The following is a 15,221-nucleotide window of genomic DNA, read 5'->3' on the forward strand; positions in this document are numbered from 1 at the left end:
TGAGCTTGCAAATGTTCCAAAGAGCTCCAAGGATGCCTGCATTTCCTACACTCTATTCCTATGCCCAGACACATGCCTCCTGGACACACATTTCCAGTCCTCTTCTGTGAGAAGTTGTGCGTGTGTGTGTAAACTCATATGGGCTAAAGGTATGCATGCTCTTTGTTTCTATTTGTTCAAACAAGGGAATTAGTGTGCCTTCTCAGGATGGATTATTTAAAAAGTCAATATCTGTCTTATCAGATGATGGGAATGAGACTGGGCAGAAAAATAGCTATTTTCCTTTTCTATCCTCTGGGAGTCACCACCCCCAAATTCTAGGCTATGCCTGGTATGCTCAATGAAATCATAGTGTACAATAGTAATTCCACATAAAGAAAAGCCAGGCCTCAAGACACTTTATTCCCTGAATCCTGGGAAGGTAATTTGCATTTTCCAAGACAAAAAGACAATGAGAGCATGCCACAACATACTTTGATGTCAGGCTTTTACTGAAGCCTGTGCTGGGACCCCCAACACTGAGCCAGCTATTTAAGTACCTGAAGGTTCCTCCTAAAGTGCCTGAGGGTCTAGGTGCCAAGGGATTACAGAGAACAGAGGCAGAGGCCAGGGTAGAGAGTAGCCATAAACAAATGGCTGTTTGGGATATGTACCAAGCTTGGGGGGACTTTCAAGAGTAGGATTCCTGAGATGCCTCTGATGTACCTGTATTGTTCCAGGAGACTGAAAAAAACTTTACCCCACATGCCCTTAGAACCCAGACACTTAGCATTAGGCAGTTTGCAAAAGCGCCACTACTGACTGGATAGCTGGGAGTGGGGTATGATGGCCAAGCTTTAAATCAAACCAAACCAATAAATCAATCAACAAACAGTAAAGGAAAACACCAACAGAAAATAACCCTATTGTCCAGAAGCATTCATATAGCAAACTTAATGCAAAAGCATACAAGGTAAGGGCAATGGAACCCCACTGATGACATGGTGGGGGGAGGGGGGAAGACAAATGAATGAGGGGCCACAGGCATCATGCTAACCGTTGCTGCTTGTTGCTGTCTCCGCGCCCTTTGACCCTCACGTACCATTTGTATAATGGCATCAGCCTCAGCCTCCAGCTGCCGAACAGCTGCCTGGATGCTGCTAGCTGAGCCTAAACCGGAGGAACCTGGGAGAAAGAAAAAAAAAAAAAAAAAAAAAAAAAAGGAAGGCAACATATAAAAGGTAGGAAGAGGGAATGCCCAATACTCTCTCTCCTATCTCCTGGGCTGCCACAGGGCATCGTGTTGAGGTTTGTGAGCTTTAGTTGAGGCAGCTTGAGAATATTCATCATCAGGCACTAAGATCTACTATTACGGATAAGGGCAGGGGGCATGGTGTTAGACAGACACATGGTGGCATGTAAGAGGGTTCCGTGGGACAGGAGGAGAGAGGGAAAATGATTTGGCAGGCTATGGCACAGGCAAAAACATGGCTATAGTGTTTTAGTCAGGAGTGATCAAGGAAGCAGAAAGAAGTGCACACCCAGTGAGTTAAGTCTTGTTCAGCAAAAGTTTGGTCCCCAATTTCCTTGCCAGATTTCTATTCCCCTTTAATTCCCACTCGCCTAAGCAATTTCCTATGTAGACAGCTTGAATGAGAATGCAGCCATCAATATTCTGATACTTATAAAAAAGGATTACTGGTTTCCTTTAGGAAATGTCAAACAGGAAGGAAACAGGACATTGAGCCCTGCCCTTCCAGGGACTCTGAGTTTTCCACCACCAACCCTGCCCCTCAACTGGACACTCTAGTTCCATACCTAGCCTGCCTGTCTGCTTGGCTTTCTTGTTAGCTCGGCGTGTGTCGTCCCGGAGCTGGATGATGACCTGTAGTACCCTCAAGAAGAACTTCTGGGTAGATGTCTTGGATGTCAACATGGACATAGAAGGCAGCTGGAGCTCCCGACCACCCAAGGGTCGCTTCTGAGATGCCACAATTACCACATTCTCAGCCATGTCAAACCTGGATAGTGTAGAGGTGGCTTGCGTATATTGACAGCATAAAACCATTATTAGCAAGCAGGGCTTTCTGGTGTCAACCAGAGGGATAAGAAATCTCAGAAGGAAATCTTACAAATAGGGAGAATCAGAAAAAAATCAGGTCAAGTGTAGGATAGACAGAAAAATTGCCCAGAGAAAGAAAACAGAACAGGGAATGAGCAAGAGCCACCTTTCAGAATATCCCAGATCTTAGCCCGCAGCCAAAATGGTGGCTACCACCCACCTGCTCTGCATTTTGCCTTTCAGTTTGGTGGTCTGTGGCTGCTCCTCAGGCAGGCCATCAGGGGAAAGAGTCTCACACTGGACTCGCCGTTGCTGTTCCAAGTTGTATTCCCGTAGTTCAGCCAGCAGGGTACCTGGGTAGACAAAGGAATCACCTAGTGTTTGGAGACTTCCCTAGTGCAGTAGCTGAAAATCAAACCTTTTCAGAAAATCTGTGCAGGCCATCCTCTGTGCAGAGAACCCAGGATGAGCAGGAAATTTCCAGTTTAGTAGCTTTTAAAAAATTCAACAGCTCATTATATGCACTCATGATCAACTACATGGTGACTACTGATTTAGCTGGTGTCAGGAATCAATTGAATCTTAGTGTAGAATCTTGGTGCAGTTTGGTGTAGTAAAGAAAAACAAATCATCTCTCTTGGAGTCAGAAAGACCACAGTCTATGTCTTATATATCTCTTAAACTTACTGACATTTTGTGGTGACCTCAGGTAAATTCCTTGACAACGTTCCCAGTTTACTTATGCATGTTAATAATGGAAATAATACTGCCTAATCTCTTAAGGTGGCTGTGAGAATGAACTGTGTGGTTAAGTGCCTAGATGGTACCTGGCCCATGGGTGCTGAATAAGTCAAGAAAGGCCAGAGGCTAGAGGTCAAATTCTTTCAGGAAGAACCTTGTAATTCTAATGCAACAAAGAACACCATGGGTTACACATGCCAGTCAACTCTATCATCTCAGCTTCAGACATTTGTGGGAAGACGACAGATAACTAAGTAGGATGACAAGATTTAGGGAGACCCATGGTTGGAATGGGAATGGGAAAAAAATCAGAGACACTTCATGTTGAAATAAAATCTGGTTTTACTCCTTGGTCCAATCACTATCATTCTGGATTTTAGCTTTCATCTTAGTAAAATAGGGAAGAAAACAATGTAAATAGATGATTTCCAAGTGTTAGAATTTCTGCATCACCAAAACTACACAAAAGCTGAGGGTAGTATTCTGACTCATAATTCCTGAGCCTGAATGTAGTGCAGGCACATGTCTGAGATAGTGAAGCTGCCTCCACAGCCTCACCATGGGGTTCTTACAAGTGCTCAAGTAGGCTCTGCTGTTCCCATGCATTCACTTGTCCCTTCACTAAGCATGGATGACCAACCACATGCCAGGCACTGAGAGTACAGAGAGAAGTCCAGCTTTGCTTTCAAACTGGAGCTGTGCTATGAGTGCCTAGTGTAGTCTAATTCAGACTGGGGGATTGGGGAATGCTTCCAGAAAAGGAAGACACCTAAATGGAAGGTTTAAGAAAGACAGAAGGCTTTACTCCTGTTATTACCTATCTGTTTACAAAGGGTGTATCCCAGATGACGGGCTCCATTCAATAGCAGCTTGAGAACTGTGTCCCGGGTCCCAGGGTCCCCCCTAGAGAGCTGCAGTAACACATTTGCTGCATCCTCCAGGCCTTCTTCAGAACAAGAGTGTGATGTCAACACCTGGGAAAAAGAAGAGAGAAGGGGTGAACCCAAACTGAGAACTCACACCACATCCACCCTTTCTTTTAAACATTGGCAGGTCATAAGAGCTTGGACTCACCTCCACAGAGAGCTGTAGCTGGTTTTCAGTGAGGCCAGAGGATACCATCTTGAAGTCTGTAGCATTGCTGCCTCCTTCACCCACCTTTGCTGGAGATTTGCTGCTTTTAGTAGTAGTAGACGCTTTGAAGAAACAGAACATCATAAGTCTCTGTGACACAAGCCATAGACTTTAGGTGGCAGAACCAAGGAACTGCTGAACTGTCCAGAGCTTCAAAATGGGAAAGTAGTGAAAATGAAAATCTAGCCACCAGAGCCAAATCTCAACAATCAGGGCAGACCTTATGACTGTGCCTTCTAAGGTGACAACCCCAGGTGTTTTTCTTAACTATTTTCCTATCACCACAGCCGTTCTCCCCACAGTCTTTAAATCCTACTTCTGCAGATAATATTCTCAAATTATCTGCTACATTCCTTGGGATGATCTGGCTACCTTGATTCATAATGCATCTAGCCTGCTCTTGAATTACATCCTATGAGAAGTGGCCCCTTCAACCAGGCCCAAAAGGCTTAGAGTTCCCTGAAGACAGAGGTTTTCTTTCTCTTTTCCTTTAGTGCCTAGCCTGGGAAACCATATTCAGAGAACACCTTGATCTTCACAGGGGTATCTGTGCATGTGAGAGGGAGGGAGAAAAAGAAGGGGAAGAGAGAGAGACACAGAGAAAACAAGGCAGATGAGGGTGAAAATGAACACACTGGCCTCATACATAAAATCCACTATCATTTAGGGAGGACCACCTGGATGGGGAGTGGGAGTGAGGTGGGAGTCATAGTACACACCCCAAAGCCCCCAGACTACATCTAAACTTACTTGAAACAGTAGTGGTAGCAGTCGTGGGGGTAGTCACTGTGGTTGAAGCAGCTACAGCAATGGTGGAAATAGCTGTGGCAGCAACCAGAGCTGGAGCAGAAGTGACAGGGGTGGTTGCAGCAGGGGGTGTGGGTGTGGCAGTGGCAGTGGTGGTGGTAGAGGTGGTTGAGGTGGCAGTTGTGGTGGAGGAAGCACTGCTCCCAGAGTTAGCCTGTGCTTCCGATACTTTGTTTTCTGGGAGAGCAATTGAGATGAGAGAGAGGAGTCGAAGGAGTTTCTCTGTTAAGAGAGAGCTCCGGCGGATGACTGGGTGTGACAACATGTTCATGAGCTGCCCCAGTGGGGAGGCCTCAAGGCTGTATGGGGAGGTTTCCCCCTCACCACCAGCGCTCACTGGCACTGACTTCACCGAGTTCTTGCCTTTCCGGCTGACATTCATGTTGTCCAGTTTTACCAGTAAGTCCCAGAAATCTGTGCAAATGCCACTGCTGGTAGACTGTGAGGAGCATGGACTGCAGGCCTGCTTACTGCCCCTCTCCCGATCACTCTCACAGTTTGTTTCTTTGGTCCGCTGCTGTGTGAAGTGGCTGGGAAACACCTGCCAGGAAAAGAAGGATAGACTTGGTCTAAGGGGTCTCCATAGAGGATTAGCCTTCCCAATAGGGAAGGACAACTAGTTTCCATACTCTCCTCTCCTTTGGATAGCTGTGGTAAACTGGGAGCAGATGGCATACAGTTTTATCCAACAGATGGTGAAGCAGCCTAGAAAAACAAACAAGGGCTTTGTGCAAGGCAGACTGAATAGTAACTTTTTTGAGACCCAGTATCTACACTTTTATAAAATGGGGATGATGGCACTGCTTGCAAAGTTGAAATTAAATGAGAATGATTTTATACAGTGCCTGGCACAAGTTAGGTCCTCAATACATTGTGGCAATGCTTATTCAAAGAATGGTGACCGGATCATCACTAAGTTCTAGGTCAAGCTCCATCATTTCCTAATCACATGACAAAGCCACTACAATGTTCTGAATCCCAGCTTCTTCATCTGTAACATGAGAGTCATACTGCAGACAGCTGTTCTGATGACCGAATGAGACAATGCATAAAAATTAGAGAGAAGATTAAAAAAAAAAAACCAAAGGTATTTATTGGACAAATTTCCCAATACAGAAACAACATAGGGCTTGACACAAAGGAGAAAGACTGTGTCCAGAACCCAGGCTGTTGCTGCCACCCCTCTTCCATCAAGGGACTGGGTTTCCTTCAAGCTCCTCACCTTGGCTAACTGAATGAGTGTGTCCAGAACATGTCTGCAGACAACAGGAGCAGCCTGGGGATGGATGTGGACAGTGGATCCACTGCTTGCATGCTTCTCAGTATGTTTGCGCCCCCCTGAACGCTGGATCTGGAATATATTAGTCCTACAGCCTAAGGCGGCATCCATGGATACTGAAAGCCAGGAAAGCTGGTTGGAGCTCTTGGACTCCATCTTGTGTAGTAGGTCCAGGGGACGGTTTTCATGGCTGCTTGACCCACAGCTCTTGCTCGACTTTTTGCCCTTTTCCTCACTTGTGGAGAGCTTGGGTGTTTCAATGCATAACTCACTCTCACTGCTGCGTTGCAAGATGGACAGGAGGCTGCGGATCACCCAGTGGCGGGTCTGGGCATGATAGCAGAGATTTCTCAGTACTCGGTGTAGGCGGCTAGTATTGAGCTTTGGCTCATCCACGAAAAGTAGGACCAAGAGACAAGACAGGGCTTCATGGTCCAGAAGGAGCCGTCCTCGGAGGCGAAGGAGAGTGTCCACATTACTGCCAGAAGGTCTAGAAAGACAGTGTGGTTTCTGGGTAATACTTAAGCTAGAACTCTAGAATGAGACATAAGCCCAGGGGAGGGGAATGAGCTAGATATCTCTAGGAAGACTAAAGAAGGGAGGGTGTCCAAAACAACTGCCCTCTATGTATCTACTGTATATCTGACACTTTTCTCCATAGGGCTGCTGGACAGCCTAGATAACTGCCCATTTTTGAGATAATGAACTAGTCAGAGGCTCAAACAAGTTGACTACTACAGGGAAGAGACTCCAGCCCAGATCTGTATCATCACTGATTGGTAAAAACTGGACTACACTGAAGTTTAGGAGATAATTATTTTTGCCTTCTCTAGACTATCAGAGGGTTGCATGCCTTAAAGAAGCTGATCTTTCCCTTCACCTTTTGGCATGTTGGGTCCACTATGCTTCAGCTTAGTTATTAACTCCTCTCTACCTTCTCCAGCCTAGATGATGTAATCTGAAGGAAAGTGGTTTGCTCTTTTCCTCTGCATAGGAGGAAGATAGCCTGCCTTCTTATTAAAATGACTTCACTAGTTCCTGCTGCCATCCTGCTTTTGTGATTCTGGTTTTCAGAAGCTAGACCAACTCAAAGATGTGGTTTTATGAGAGGGGGAGTTCAAAGATCTGGGTCTCCTGCCCATGGAAGGGAACAGCCTAAAAGTGGTCACCCTATCTCCCTCTTGGGACTTCAGTTTCTCTGCCTATAAAATTAAGGGAGTTAGAATGAAAACATGAGAGATGGTATGGCATAAAGGGAACAAAGAAAAAAAAAATACCTGTTGTGGCTGCTGCTACCCCCCATCTGGAAGGTGCCACCTCTCTGCACAGCAAGACGAGTATACTGGACTCCACGGTTGCCACTCAAGCGACTGGTGAAAGCTGGCAGAAAAAAAGGAAACTGAGATTGGGGAAGGGAGGTAGCAAGTTGGGCCTACGTAATACACACAGAAGCAAAAAGAACCTCATCTAGCAAAGACCCTCCCACTTGCTTCCCTCTGTACCTGGGCTTCGGAGAATGGCAGAGAGTGCAGAGGTGCTACTGTGCCCAAACAGACGTTCATGCATGAGCTGTCGTTGTCGTGCTTCCTGTTCTCGTCTCAGGGCTTGAGCCTCAGCTGCTATGTCAGGTGGCATCACAGCCAACACACTATCTTCCATGTCCTCCAAGACACTACGGCGCAGGTCAGAGGGCAGAGTCTGGATGAAGGTCACAGGATCCATGGGTGTGTCAGAGTTGGCATTCTGAGCTAGTTCCCGTCGCTGCTGCTCAGCTCTCTGCTGTGCCAGCACCTATGGGACAGAAGTTGTCAATGGGGCATATCTCCTGCCAGGCAGCTTAGCCCTCCCATCTTCCCGCTCACATACTTCCTCCTGTATGGCTGGAGGCAGGGCAGCCAGGAACTCAGGACTGACTTCAGTCACACCAGGATTCCCCACCACTGCAGGAGCTGAGCTATTTGTGGAGGGGGCACTTCGGGTTGGTGGTCGGATGCCCAGCTGGTTCTGGAGGACTTCCCGACGGATGTCATCAGGCAGAGCAGCCAGAAAAGAGGGGTCCACACCTTCAGGGAGACTGATACCTGAGGAGAGATGTAAGATATGAAGGACTCACACCTCTACTGATAACCAAGATATAAAAGAGAACAGAAACCCCTGATACTACTTAGAGAAGTCAGCTTTGTATGTTTTCACTTATTCTAACTCCCTTTACATATATAGTCACTGAACTTTAATAAAGACCTTACTACCTGTATATCTAGATATTATCACCACCTTAATGGTTTGGACAACTGTACCCCAAAGGTCCATGTGTTAAAGGTTTGGTTCTCAGCTCATGGTGTCCGTGGGAGATGGCTGGACCTCACTGAGTTTTCTGGACATATCAAAATGTGTGCTCTTAAAGGGGATACTGTGATGCTGGTCTTTCCGCTTCCTCTTTCTGCTTCCAGGCACCATGTGGTGAGCAGCTTACTTCACCATGTGTTCCCACCATCATGTACTGGCCTCAGCACTGGGCCACAAGCAATGGGGTCCAAATGACCATGGATCGAAAACTCCAAAATAAACCTTTCCTCTTTCGAAATGGATTACCTTGGGTATTTTGTCTTAATAGTAATGAAAGGTTAACAGAATACCAATGAGGATCACAGAAATTAAGTAAAAGTCATATGTTGTAAAGTTAGGAAGTGGCATAGTGAGAGAATGAGTGAACCTTAAGTTCAGTCTGATTTCCAAAACTGGCTCATTCTATTACACTATACCAGCATCCCCTCACTGCTAATCCTTTTCCCAATATATGCCCTCCATCTGGATGAACTGTTTGGCTAGTGGACATTCTCCTTGTCAGGTGTTATTGGAAGCTGGAACAATCTCAGGACAGCCTGAGCATATAGGGAACTCACCTGCAAGGGGATCTTCTTCTTCACTGCTCGTCGAAGGCAGTGGCTCTTCTAGGATTCCTCGGGAGTCTGCTCCAGAAATGGCCACGGCAGAATCTCTGGTGGAAGAACTCTCAGAGGATGCAGGGGGAGAGCTGAGGGAAATTATTCTCAGGTTGTTCTTAGCGCTACATTTTCCCATTTATAAAACACTCCTAATAACAATAGCCTTTCCTCAGCAAAACCAACTTGATTTTCCCAGCGCAATAAGCATACCCATTAGTTAACAGGTATAAATGCAACCTGAGACACCCAACTCATCCCTATTCTCTTCTAGCTCATGTAGTGCTTACCTGTCTTCAGGTGGCTGGGTAGATTCCCCTGCCCCATCAGTCCTGCCTTGTACTTCTGCCACAACTGGTGGGGCATCCCCAGGAGTGGAGCTGCCTGCTGTGGGCTGCTCAGAATTGCCAGCTGCTGAGGTGTCACCCACAGCTTCCTCTAGAGTACAGGAAGCCAGGCTGCTGGTGTCCATGGGAGAGCCTTCCAGTTGACTGCTGACAGCAGTCAGGGCATCAGAATCTTCAGCTCTCTCTGGGGAAAGAGAAGCTAGGAGGAAGTCACAGAGAGAGGTTAGAGTTCTGCTTGGAATCAGGCCAATATGACAAAGTCTTTGTTAGGGTTACTTCCTTCAGGGCAGTTAGCTCAGCCTTCTCACTTCTCTATCTTCACCTCCTGCTAGAATCAGGCCAATATGACAAAGTCTTTGTTAGGGTTACTTCCTTCAGGGCAGTTAGCTCAGCCTTCTCACTTCTCTATCTTCACCTCCTGCTGGGTCTACAGTTCCCACTCTATTTTACCTGCTTTTTAAGAAAGGTCCGGCTCAAGTCTTTCACTTCTTGAAATTTACTCTGTTCTAGGCATGCCGTGAAACAGCTTCCCTAGACACCCTAGATAAGGGGTCCTGTCACTTTCCAAGATTTCCCTCAGGCATCATTTATGCATGTCATGGGTTCTAGTTATCTAAATAAATTAGGTTCCAAGGGAAAAAAACCTGACACCTTATAGTCTTTCCAGGGCATATCACAGGCAGCTTGTTATAGAGCACAGATAGTAAGCAGTTTTCAATTTATTCTGTTGGAATACTGTGCTGAGAATTTTGAGGCCTCATTTCAAACCAGTGGGAAAGCATCATAAGATAAGACCTTATGCCAGGAGGATGGGAGAGCTGTACATGTGGGGTTACATGCTTGCCATCTGTGGAACTGCTGAAACCAGACACATATGGATCTGAATCCCAGTTTAACCACTTACTGGATGCCCTTGGGCTAATTATTTCCCCGTGTTCATGGAGATGTCACCAACTACTTTGCAGAATTATTTTCAAAGTTAAATAATAAACCTGGCACATTAACCCAGGAATAGAGTAACTGCCTCTTACAGTTATCCTCATTAGAATTATAGATGCTCAACTATAATCACTTGAGGACACAGAGAAGAAACCTTACTTCACCTAACAAAGCTAATGTGTGAACACTGAAGTCCTACTTACTTCTCTTAAGCAAGAGAGCAGAGTAAAGTTACAAAGACATCCATTCTTCTCTCCTGTTCCATCCATCTCCACCAAAAGTTGAAAATTTTACTCACTTATAGTGGGAGCTGGGGATAGCTCCATCTGAGTCGTTTCTGCTTCTCCACTTGGCCTCGTGGGTCCTAATTCCTCTGACTCTACAGGCATCAATAGCTGTGTAGAGCTCCCACCTTCTCCAGCTGGGGACTGCAGCTCTTGAGGAACCTCTCCTAAGGCTGGCGGGGGTGGGAGTGCTGGTTGCTGCTGTGAGGGTTGCAGAGTGCCAAGGGTCTCCTTGGACTCAGATGTAGCTGCATCAGTTGAAGATGGGGTTGTTGGATAGCTGTCAGGCATTGGAGTCCCATCTTTCTCGGAAAGAACAATAATGGAGGTTAAGGGGAAAATTAGTCAATAACCAAAGGAACCATACTAATCAGCACATGTGGCTTGACCAGTATTTCACCCAGACAGTGACACTGGACACCTTCCCACAATCAACCACTTAAAGGAATAGTTCTTGGCTGGTCTAGTATACCCAGGATGAGAACTAAAGCATGGTGCTATAGCTGAACCAAGAGCTAGAGATTTAATTTTGTGGATCCTAATAAAATCTTTTCTGTGCCTAAGGTGGAAGGAGAAGATTTCAGGCCATGTAGGTAGGGTGAAGCTAAATGTCTCTGAAGTTAGTCAGAAAATCTACCCTCCCAAGCCTATGGACCCTGTCCCCCCAATTTCCTTATCTACTTGAAGCAAGAAATGGCCTGAATTTACCTCAAAGCTCTTAAAGTACACTTTCTATTCTCTTCTGCATATTTTTGTTCTATTATTGAATAAAGTTATCTAACAGATGAAGGAGAGCAATGTACTTGAATTTATGCCCATTAAGTTAACCAATTAATGCTCGAATCAATGAAATGCAAGCCACTTTATACTGGTATCTGCCTCACCCTATATATCGTATCTCCCCTTCCGTGCCCTGATCATCCGAGGAACACCTAGAACTTAAATGGTAATAATGTTGCCAAGACAGTGTGAATATGCCACACATCAGGGAAAGTAGTAAGTTGTATAGTTATCTTCTTATTGGGGTCTAAAATCCCTACCCCACAACAATACAACTTACTACCTCACCCCGGCATGAGCAGAATCCTCTAGTAAGGGCAGTAGGAAAAAGGACACCTACCCTCCTTCACTGCTTTAAAAAACTGTGTAGGCTTTCACTCCAACTTAAATGCCAAAAATGACAGAAAGTATAGGGAAGTAGAAGAAAGTTCTGAGAAAATTAATAGTGGGGGGAGATATGATACCATATGGACTAGTTGTAAGAACCACAAAATGGATACCGACCATTGTAAAGATAGAAGGACAGAAAGCATACAGTCATACCATTTAGCCCACAAAGCTACCTTCCCCAAAAGCAGATGTCCAAGACAATGTTCTTAGACTTTTAGATTCTGTGGACCAATTGAATTTAGATTAAAAAAAAGAGAGAGACTAAAGTAGGGGTTATCAACTTTTAGTTTAGTCATGTAAGAAAAAAAACATTTTATCAGTATGATTTAATGAGAATATTTTGATACCAAAGAACTAGAAAGGACATAACCTCTTAAAAAAAAGATAGCCCTATGAATGGAATTAAATTCAGATTATGAAAAACACATTAAACCTTTTCAATTTTGTTCATTTCCACTGAGGACTGGCATTTGAGAAGTAGTGTCACCACGTGTTCTCTCTCATTAAGTGCCATACTATGGTGTTTACCAAAGGATCAACCATCTCAAAGATATACATACTGAGTTTCAGGGGAAAGGTATAGGACACAAAACCTTGCTACACATCAGAATGAAGCATTGCATAACCAGAATAGGAACCTGAACCGAGCCAAGTTGGATGGGAAGTGTACCACCGTGGGAAAGACAGTAGACTGTATAGTTATCTCCAAGATGGGGTATGACCCTAAAACTATACAATCTACTACCTCATCCCACAGAGCACCAGTGTCCATCTTCAGCCCAGGTGGGCCAGCTATTCAGAAGGGTCAGGAGAAAGAACCCACTTATAAATTAGCAAAAAGGATGAAAGGGAGGGAGAGTTACCTGAGAGGTTCTGTTCAGTGGAGTCATTTGTCTTAGATGCAGTACACTGCAAGAGAAGGGATAGACCACTGTGGAACTGTTGTAAGAACACAAGGTAAAAAGTCAACATCCCTCACCTAGACCTAGATCAGTTAGAAGTTCAGTGATCTGATAGAAAATGCCTTTGCTATGTGATCAAAACAAGATGATCATTTCAGTATGCAAATATAAATCCAATTTCTCTACATATTCTCATATTAAAGAATGGCTTGGTGAGGGGTTGGGGATGTAGCTTAGTGGAAGAGCATGTGCTTTAGCAACAAGGCCTGGGTTTGATCCCTACCACCAAAAAACAAGAATGGATTGGGGGTGAAAGGGAAACTATTGGAGGGGGTGCTACTGAACAATGACAACAGAAATTACATTAGGGCTGGGTACAATCACCAGACTAGCAAGAAATTCTTAGTTTCATCTAAGCCCCTTACTTGGGCTTATTTTGCCCACTCCAACTTTTCTGTTTTTCTTGCACTGCTAATGATGAAGCTTAGGGGTTGGTTTATATATGCTAGGCAAGTGCTCTACTGTTGAGCTATATTTTCTAGCCCTACTCCAGCCGTTTTAGTCATATGCTACATTTATTTTCCATTCTTTTACAAGTGTGTATTTGAAACAATGTTGCTGTTTACTAGGCCCAAAGTTCTATATAAAGATATATTAGATAAAGCATGTTAGTATAACTGAACATTTGATGGCCTCTTTTTGCAGTGTTGGGAGATGAAACTCAGGGCCTTAGGCATGCAAGGCAGGTGCTCTACCACTGAACTATACCCTCAGTCCTCAATGCCTTTATTTTTAATGTTACCTGCTACTCTTAACTGCTGAATGGGGTATACCAGAGTCTTTGGGTTCAAGTCTTAATTCATTTTGTATTTCTATTAGTTTTTACTCATATTTAAGTAAAAAAATCACATATAAGTAGACTTTCTAAGGTCCTAGAAGTTTCTGAAAAAAGGTAGCTTCTTCTTAAAACTAAAATCATGATAGATATAAATTTGAACTGTAGAAAACAACATGGAGATAATGGAATTCAAGATATGAGCATTTTCTCTGTTTTGACACCTAAGCCAAACTTATTCAAATGATGGAACAGGGTCATTCTGGTAAGGTTCCCCACACTGGAAGTCCACTGAGAAATGAATATGAACAAGAGTATGGGTTAATCAGGGTTTCCTCCTGGTCTACTGTAGTTCTTGGAGGCAGGCTATGAGATGTGATTGTTGAGTGAGAAGCCATTCTGTTTCTGGCTCCAGTTTCTGCCCATGAGACACTAGAGAAAAAACATTCCCTCTGGGTTTGAATTCTTATTCCTAAAAGTCAGATATTCTGGCCAAAGATGAAACCTCCCAGCCCTTGGGAATCACCTGCGCATTCTGATCCCTGTTCTCCTTATCTTCTTTGCCTTTGTCAGTTATCTTTGTTTCTTCCTCAGCCAGTTGTTTCCTGCGTTTCTCCCGCCTCTCTTCCAGCTCCTCATCTCTCAGGAATTCCAGGTGATTGACAATGGGCACTTTAACCACTACATCAAAGAGGCAAAGATCAGAGGCTATTCTGTGGGCTGCGTGGGTTGGGGAGGAAGCCAAAAGGTGGAGTTTGTGGTCACAGAGAACCAGGGAAACAATTCTCCACATACTCATCCTAGCCCTGGAAGGCTCACTACTGCCCTGATAACAAAGATGCCACACACCTGAAACACAGTCGTGCATGCTCTCAGCATCAAGAACTTTGCATTCCTCTGTCCAGCGGGTCAGGGCTGTGGGAATGCTGGACAGGGTTCCTGTAAGGGAATAAAGAGGAGTAAGATTCTTGGCCTTGTTAAGTGTCAAATGATAAAACAAACAAACAAAAAAACCCCAAAAAACAAAAAACCTGCAATATTTTCCTAACTTGGCCCAAGATCTATGTTTGGTACATAACAGGTACCTAGAGATAATTTTGTTGCCCTTGGCTCAGTCACTGAATGGTCCCAGCTCCTATAAAATGTAGTATCTCCAGGGTAGACACTGTTCTGTTTTTCGTCAACTAGGGGGAAAAAAGCTGATAAATTCTCGAACTCTACCCTCCCCATTACCACAAAACTTGCCTGCTTGGCTGGTAGCTGTGCTCTGGTCATGGAAAAAGTCATCCAGCAGTTCATCATCAGATCGGGCGATGATGTGGACATCATCATTGCCCACTAGGAGGCGGGCACGACCCCGGCTTTGTAGGGGAAGACTACTGCTCAGTTGAAGGATGTCAGCAGCAGCTGAGGGACCAAGCAACCTAGAGTGATGGTGGGGTACCATGGTCACTGTTCAGTCTGCAGCAACCTGTTACCAAGAGATCCTCCATCCAGATCTTCTACCAAAATTGTAACACAATTATGAACCTTATCACACTGCATATAAGCTTTACTTACTCTTCTGATTAATACATCAGATTTAGAGCTTTATTTGGGCTGACACTGCATATTATTCTATAGTTACAGGCATGGATCAATTACTACTGACAAGCTTTCACATGCCAGGCACTGTGCTAATGCTTTTGTTGTGCACCCTCTGTAGTTTGTACATTGACCTTGATAATACTTATATTCCATTCAATTTTTAAAATGATTTTTCCCACTAAACTGGAAGAGTAGGGAGCTTGTCTTGACTAC

General features: G+C 44.7%; 1 protein-coding gene across 11 annotated transcripts in view; it reads right to left on the minus strand.

Annotated features, from left to right (window-relative positions):
• The window catches only part of Huwe1 (HECT, UBA and WWE domain containing E3 ubiquitin protein ligase 1), a 139,373-nt gene that overhangs the window by 8,159 nt on the left and 115,993 nt on the right, over positions 1-15,221 (minus strand). For 9 of the 11 annotated variants that reach the window (XM_047535471.1, XM_047535472.1, XM_047535469.1 and 6 more), the window contains 17 exons: positions 14,667-14,845; positions 14,271-14,360; positions 13,948-14,102; positions 12,548-12,593; positions 10,529-10,816; positions 9,235-9,490; positions 8,906-9,036; positions 7,869-8,083; positions 7,505-7,793; positions 7,280-7,382; positions 5,946-6,492; positions 4,667-5,264; positions 3,857-3,978; positions 3,600-3,756; positions 2,262-2,394; positions 1,798-2,000; positions 1,037-1,164 (listed from right to left, as the gene is read on the minus strand). In XM_047535471.1, the coding sequence (XP_047391427.1) occupies positions 1,037-1,164; positions 1,798-2,000; positions 2,262-2,394; positions 3,600-3,756; positions 3,857-3,978; positions 4,667-5,264; positions 5,946-6,492; positions 7,280-7,382; positions 7,505-7,793; positions 7,869-8,083; positions 8,906-9,036; positions 9,235-9,490; positions 10,529-10,816; positions 12,548-12,593; positions 13,948-14,102; positions 14,271-14,360; positions 14,667-14,845 (3,640 nt within the window). The remainder of the gene's footprint in view (positions 1-1,036; positions 1,165-1,797; positions 2,001-2,261; positions 2,395-3,599; positions 3,757-3,856; positions 3,979-4,666; positions 5,265-5,945; positions 6,493-7,279; positions 7,383-7,504; positions 7,794-7,868; positions 8,084-8,905; positions 9,037-9,234; positions 9,491-10,528; positions 10,817-12,547; positions 12,594-13,947; positions 14,103-14,270; positions 14,361-14,666; positions 14,846-15,221) is intronic. The other 2 variants (XM_047535478.1, XM_047535477.1) reach the window with 1 other exon arrangement.

The sequence above is a fragment of the Sciurus carolinensis genome, chromosome X (genome assembly GCF_902686445.1).
Source record: "Sciurus carolinensis chromosome X, mSciCar1.2, whole genome shotgun sequence".
NCBI classification, from domain to species: domain Eukaryota; kingdom Metazoa; phylum Chordata; class Mammalia; order Rodentia; family Sciuridae; genus Sciurus; species Sciurus carolinensis.